This window comes from Apodemus sylvaticus, chromosome 5, assembly GCF_947179515.1.
Source record: "Apodemus sylvaticus chromosome 5, mApoSyl1.1, whole genome shotgun sequence".
Lineage (NCBI taxonomy): Eukaryota > Metazoa > Chordata > Mammalia > Rodentia > Muridae > Apodemus > Apodemus sylvaticus.
The window spans coordinates 24,758,376-24,765,875 of record NC_067476.1 but is presented as its reverse complement, the minus strand read 5'-3'; the positions used below and the strand labels follow the sequence as shown (position 1 = coordinate 24,765,875).

General features: G+C 39.3%; 1 protein-coding gene across 2 annotated transcripts in view; it reads left to right on the top strand.

Moving 5' to 3' along the window:
* Zeb2 (zinc finger E-box binding homeobox 2) overlaps positions 1–7,500 on the top strand; it is a 125,185-nt gene that overhangs the window by 82,837 nt on the left and 34,848 nt on the right. For both annotated transcript variants that reach the window (XM_052182444.1, XM_052182445.1), the window contains exon 3: positions 6,983–7,240. In XM_052182444.1, the coding sequence (XP_052038404.1) occupies positions 6,983–7,240 (258 nt within the window). The remainder of the gene's footprint in view (positions 1–6,982; positions 7,241–7,500) is intronic.

The following is a 7,500-nucleotide window of genomic DNA, read 5'->3' as shown; positions in this document are numbered from 1 at the left end:
ATCAGGAAAAGCTCGCTGATACAGGTGCTTTGGGACACATTGTTTAGCAACCGATGGGATTAGCTCTGTGGTCTATCTTTGGAGTGCAGATAGAGACAGGGAGCGAAGCTGAAAAACATTCCAAAGGATGGAAAGAAAAACTACAAAAAAACTTGCTGGATAAAAACAGAGTGGAGCACACTTGAACCAACAGTACAATGACTACTTTCCATCAGCAGGACTTGAGCAAGGTGATCAGAATCATTGAGTCACAGATAGACAGGAAAACCAAGCATATTTACTTTAAAAAAGAAAAGAAACAGATGTCAAGTCTTTGGGAAATCATGGTTTTCACTTAGAACACGGTGACCTGGGAATAAAGTGTCTTGTATTAAAAGATAACTGCCTTCACTATTACACATTCTTTGACTAATATCTCTTTTATGGAGACAGCAAAGGGAGTCTTGCTCCTATTCACATCTGTCATCACCTTTTAATGTTTCCTATGTTAAGCAAGAAGTTTAGAGGGGAAATCAGATACCTAAGGTGCCACTACCTAGCATGTGCAAGTTTAATTAGAAACTCTATAACTTTATGAGGATCTTCTTTTTAAAAAATCAGTATCATACTAAAATTTGAAAACCCTTCCAGGTATAAGAGGAGACAGTAGTGATTCCAGTTGGAGGAGAAGCTGCCATCTCCCCAAGATGCTCCTATAACAGGGTGGGGGGAACCTCAGAACGTTCCCTCCCACAGAATCGAGGCCTGGCAGAAATTCTTCTCTTGTTTCACTTAATATGCATATTTTTACATAGCTAATCTGAAATGGAAACATTTTTATCTCTACATTCAAAACTGCTTTTGTTTTATCAGCTGACATTTTACAACTCATTAATTTATAATGCAGGTTTAATGTCTTTGAATGTTCCTGGGATAAAAATTAAAGTGACCAAGCTAGTTTATAAAGGCTCACTATAGTATGTTGGTAATAATTCTTTTATAACAGTGTATTGTACTTAATAGTGCATTCCATTTGGATGCTTTCAATTGGCATAGCCTTGCTCTAGTATTAATTCATATTTTCATTTCTGAGTGATAGATAAAGCTCTTCCTGTTTTAAAATTTGGAAGTTTAAGCTCACATGTTTGATGGCATATGCTCAAACTTGGAAGAAAATCTCCGTGTAAATTTGTCTTTGCTTTGTAGTGATCCCTAGACCAGACTATGAAATGAGAGTGGGCCTTGAATTTGGTCATGTGTTCTTTGCCCTCCCCAATGCAGAGAGAGGTAACAAATTAACAACAACGAAGGAAAGATGTCCTTGATGAGCCTTCCCCGGAAAAACATGAGTCCCTGGAAAGAAAAAACCTGAAGAAAAGGAGCCACATCCTTTTCTGAGTGACACATACCCAGAATGCAAGATGTTTGGGGGTAGGATAGAATAACGACGCCTCACCAGAGTTCAGATGGGAAATCTAAGGAAGTCCTACCACCTCTCTACCCAGAAAGAACAATTAAGGAAGCAAACCAGGGACCTCTATTTACAGCTCTAACCAAATTAAATGACCACCAAGCTCTAAAAAATAAAGAAAGCAAATGACTCGGAATTCCAAAGCCCTTCTTTAAACTCAAGGCTGTCTTGTCCGTGGGGACGTTTTAAAAATGAGGTTGCATGTCTGGGTCACATGTCAGTAGAAGACAAGGGAGCACTCTTGTCTCACTCTGCTTTGACGCTACCTTTGGGATGACCACCAAGAGGTGGCGCCACCCCTAAGAGGTGGCTGGTAGATGGCCGCACTTCGTTTTACTGATAGCTACTGCACATTGCAAGCAAAGGAGAACGTGGGAGGTGTCTGTCTTCCTTATACAGTGGGTCTAACAGTTACACCACCCTGCATTTTTATATTAGCGTGTCATGCTTCGCAAAATGCCATCATGTGCACAATTTTCTAGATTCCCGTGACAATCTCGGAAGCAGGGAACCCATTATCATTATTTTTCCCCATTTGAACTAAGTTTCCTTGGGTGATAGACCAAGGCCACACAGCTGGTTACATGTTGGTGCTGGGACCAGAAGGCAAGTCGCAAGCTCGTAATTCTGTGAACTGCCTCTTTATTTCTATTGTTTCCAAACTACTGCAGGAAACAAGGGTGTATTGTTAGATTCTGGTAATTGATCAAATTGGTAGGCTTCTATAACTCAAATTAAGGGGATCCATGAAAGTAACAATCATCAAAACAATTTAAAATTAAGCATCTCCATCTTACTGCACAAAAAATCCCTCCAAAATCCCAGGGATTTCCATTCTTTTACTCTGGACTTGTATAGTTTAAATTTAGATTGCATTACTGGGAAGTTGTATTATTATGCATCTTTCTGTGTAGCTATTATTTTTCTGAAGATGTGCTTTCTCTCATTGCCACCAAATGGTCATGTGGCCTTTGCCAGGTCATGTGGCCTCAGTCTGCCTGTGTTACCTTCTTTGTCACAAGTCACTAGCCAACTTTAGTGTCCCTCTAGCACAATTGGAGGCTTCTGTTTCTCTAGGTAACTTAACTGTGAACTTCGTAAACATCACTTCACCTCCCTGTATTTTCCTAGTTTCCTGTATTATGGGCATTTAATACATGTTTGATAATGGCATTGAGGATCCTATTGGTACACATAACTTGAGTGATTTATAGGAAATCACTGTTGACCGCCTTATTAACAATTAACTGTCTATAATGTGCATATGTAATTTTCCTTTACATCAATAAAACTGCTGCTCCTGCTGTAGATGAAGTATTGTCCCTTCACATCAGTTCTTTCGAATGTTAATACATTAGCTGCTGCTATCTTATTTGTACCCTAACTGACAGAATAATAGAGAGAAAGAATCTAAGTAGGAAAAGGGGTTAGTTAGGTAACATTGTATAGGGCATCTTCAAAACAATAGTTCTGCTATTTCAAATGTCAAGCTAATTATCGGCAATGTTTAAATGCTATAATAGGCCATTTTTGCAAATGTTGAAATTTTCCAGCAGGTATAGACATTATAAAAATGTCACATTTTGCTACTGTTCTTTTACATGTCACCAGAATACAAAACTCTGAAAATAAAAGTTATAACTGTGAAAAATAAAGAGAAGTCATTACTTATTTTGCTTATGACTATAAAATTAATTGTCACATTGATACAATTTAGAGTACCGTGTGCTTGGAAGAAAAGAAGAGAGAGGATTTAATAGAATCTGGCAAGGTGAAAATAATGCTTATTATAGATCAACTATGCAACCTTTTAAATAAAGGTTTTTAGGAATGCATGTTCAGCTATATCTTTCCAAGACCGCTTGCTATAAAGTAAATTTAAGCATCATCTTTATGCCCTTTGGTAACCCCCACATCACACATACAGTTCTAGAGCAAATGAAACTTTAATATGATTCCACATAAAATGGTAAGCCATGCCAATAATTCACATGCACTTCATATGCAAATAGTTTTATCTTGTCCATCAATTATCATGTAAACATAGTTAGTATCACATGGCAAACCTCCCTATAATACTGTACAGTACCTGTATATAATTATGAGCACATTTTTGCCAATGTAACTGTTTCACAGAATTGTAATTAATTCCTCTGAAGATTACTGTGAGAGTCTTGGATACTGGTGCTGTTTTTGGACATTTATTACTGTTCTTTAGTTGGCTTTTTGCTGTGCCTCAGAGACAGATGTAAAATTAGTGTCTATTTTGAGGCAGCAAACAGTACATCTTCCTTCTTGTTCATTGAATTGCAGAGAGAAATTCTTTGGGCTCCCACATCTTTGTGTCTTTTGAAGTAACTGCTATGCTAGCCACATAGCATTAATACATGTGTAAAATTATTCTGTTTATGCTCAGGGTAATATCTATGACCCAATACAATGACCAGCCAGACTTTTCTAAAGTCTATGGAAGGATCTATGTTTTTAAGTTTTAAAAATAGTTTGCAGTTTACAGCAAACAGGTACTCTTTAATACAGTCTGCCCAGTGTCTTTCATTCAAAACCTGGACTACTTATGATGGTGAATGCCTTTAATCCAAGGAGACATGAACTCTGTGAGTTCAAGGCCAACCTTGTCTACATAGTAAACTCAAGGCCAGCCAAGGTTACATAGTGAAACTTTGTCTTTAAAAAAAAATGTGTATAGTTAGAAAATATATGGTTACTTATCATATAAAAGTAAAGCTCTTATTGACAGATAAGGTTTAATAGAAGTGGGATAATGTCTACCATGTACTAGCCTTTCCATGGGGATTTTTTTTTTAATGAAATTGTTCCCAAAATTTCTCTGGGAAAAAAAACTCTACTGATTAAACCTGAGGAAAAATTCCAAGAACTCCAAAGTGGGGATAAGATGGAGAGAACCTGGGGTGCAATCAGTGGGTTTAATTTTAATCATCAGCACATCAATCCAAAAGAACAGAAAGGAATATTGTCACTTGAATTCTGATGTAAAAACTAAGTTTGTTATGAATTTCTTTACCTGAACTAACCAAAAGAGAGGAAGAGATGAGGTGACGGCTTATGGGCATGGCTATCCTACTTAGCACAGCTCTGGAAAAGATGGCATACTGCTTCTGTAAGTGAACTTGACAGCAGTTATTTATTTAGTTTAAAAGTATTTACTAGTATTTGTGAGTGGAAACCCTAAAGGTTGTGAAGTATTGTTGGCCCGTGAAGGTGATGGATGCTGTATTCCTGACCCTATATGGTGAGACATGACTTCATTGCTTGTTTAGATTGTTCTGATATTTGGGACTCCTTAAGGGCTGTTCATAAATCATCTCTCTCTCTCTCTCTCTCTCTCTCTCTCTCTCTCTCTCTCTCTCTCTCTTTCTCTGCAGAAAATATTTCAATTGTATTGCTGCATGAACACTCACGTGTCACATGGGATATTGTAGTGCACACAGAAAAGGGCCTTAAAAGGCCTGGGGGGTTTTGCAGGATAAAGGCCTTTTAATGCCTGTCCAGCCTTAGATAATTTTATTCACTCCTTCTGGACCTTTCTTTATTCCTCCTGTGCCCAGAGATCAGTTTTTAGGAGGTGGATTGAAAGCTTCCCAGGCCTTAGGAGCTTTTGTTGGGACCCACCCCCCCACACACACACTCTCTACCCCCACTCAGTGTTCAGAAAATTTGTAAAGAAGCTTCTGCTTGTTGCTAAGAAATGGTTAAATCTCAGTCACCAGGGGGAAAAAAGCGGCACATTATTGATTGTACTAAGGTATATGTGGGCCACACAGCTAGAGCAGAGACGTTGGAATATCTCTCTTTTTGTAGATCTGAGGGTATTACCCAGCCTGAACTTGCCTAAGCCCTTGTGGTCACACCTCTTGAAAAGGTTTTGTTTCCCCCGTCAATTGGTATTCAAACCAGGTCAGCGGATTCTGTTTGCCCGGCTCTGCTGCCGTTTTCATTTTAATTTGCACCTGTTGTGCAGTTGTTCGGAAGGCAAGTGCAGACCCGCGGATTATACAAAGATCATATTATGAGCAGATATGCACGGTGTAATCTTTTTGTCCCCAGCCTCACATGACAAAAAAAAAAAAAAAAAAAAAAAAAAAACCTCTCTTTTTGTTCCTTTTTTACTCCCTGGGAACCTGTCAATGAAAACAGATATGACTGACTAAAATTTGTAACTAGACGTGTTTCCAGAATTCTCCAAAAGCATTATGAACCTGACACACAATCCTTTTCATTTTTTCCCTCCTTTTCCGCCACTTTTGTATAATCCGATAGCTGGCGAGAGCCACTTGAGATAGCTCAGTTGATAACTTAGCGCAGGATTGCTTTATTAGGCTCAGAGAAATCAAAATGAACCTGAAAATTGTTTGCGCTTTTTTTTCCCACTGGCTTCCCCCCCCCCTCCCTCTCTCTTTCTCTCTCCCTCTTGTTCCCATGATGTCATGGTTCTGACTTGTTTTTGTGTGTGTGTGTGTGTTTCTGGAGAGTTGGGTTAACAGTTCTTGGCAATCCTGTGTGTGCGTAACGGCTGGTGTGTTTCTCTAGCTGAGCTAATGCCCCGTGTTTATTACTCTAATCTTTCTTGTCTGGTGGTAAAGTGGACAATTTATGTACTAGCATGTAGGCCGAGAGCCTGTGAGGGCTGACTAATTCAGAAACAGCCACCTTCAATTGAGTTCACAGACCTTATTTACAGGCCGTCTATTTTAAGAAAAGCTACTGAGCATTGCAGGGGCTGAGGGCTGCAGAAGCAGCCAGCCTGCCTGCTCTTGTGAGTTATTTTAGCATTTGTGTTGGTCTTGCCTGTGTCACTTTGAAATCTTCTGTAATTATGACACTATGAAGACATCTCAATAGTAGTATTAATGGCCCAGAAGATATGGCTTTTCCTCATTTTCTGCTTAAAGGATTGGGACATAAATGACCTCAGCTCATGACGGTTGACATAGAAGAAAGACTGAGCATTTCAGACTGTACTGGTTTGTGTATGTATGTGTCTGTGTATCAGGCAAAGAGATGGAGAGAAATAGGGTGGGAGAGAAGGAGGGAGAGGGGAGAACTGTTTCTAGGAACAAAACTACAGTTAAATTCCTGAAGTCATCTTGTATTTCTAGTACAACCGTATATAGTAAACACGTCATGTCACTGAGCTGATAAAACTGTCAACTGTAGATCTATTTTATAAGATTTTCTGAAGTGTGGAAAGTCCAAACTGTACTATGTCTTATTATGTGTGCAATATAAGCATAATTTAAGCATGTGTACTTCTGCTGCTTTTTAAAATTTCCATCATTTTCAGTAAAATATTGAAAAGAAAAAGAGTCCCCAGCTATAATAAAAATATGAATAAAACTGCTATATACATCAGGGATATTGATTATGTTTTCCTGATATGGTTGAGTAATTCAGTTATAAAAGTATTAATGATTTTCTATTTACCTAAATGTTTGGGGGCACTGATACATTCAAAGCAGCATTTCGAGTGTGTCTCTGTATCTCTCTCCACAGTGGTGAACTATGACAACGTAGTGGACGCAGGTTCTGAGACAGACGAGGAAGACAGGCTTCACATTGCTGAGGATGACAGTATTGTAAACCCTGTGGACCAGGAGACTAGTCCAGCTAGCATGCCCAACCATGAGTCCTCCCCACACATGAGCCAAGGGCTGCTTCCACGAGAGGAAGAAGATGATGGGATAAGGGAAAGCATTGTGGAGCACAGCTGGCACAGCAGTGAGATTCTGCAAGCCTCCGTAGACGGTCCAGGTACGTGTCCGCAACCGTGTGGCCCCTTCCGTGCCACCTGCAAGTCATCTGTGCTTCCGAGCAGAGCACCTGCAGCCAAAATAATTCAGATATTTCTTTCCATTGCCCTTCTAGACTAGAGAGCAGAGCTGTCAACAGATTATGAAGTGATAGCAATGTGGTCACATTACAGTACTCAGATTTTAGGAAATGATCGTGTAACGGTTTCAACCCAAGTTGGATATCAACTCTGGTGTAACAAGCATATAACATGAAGTACT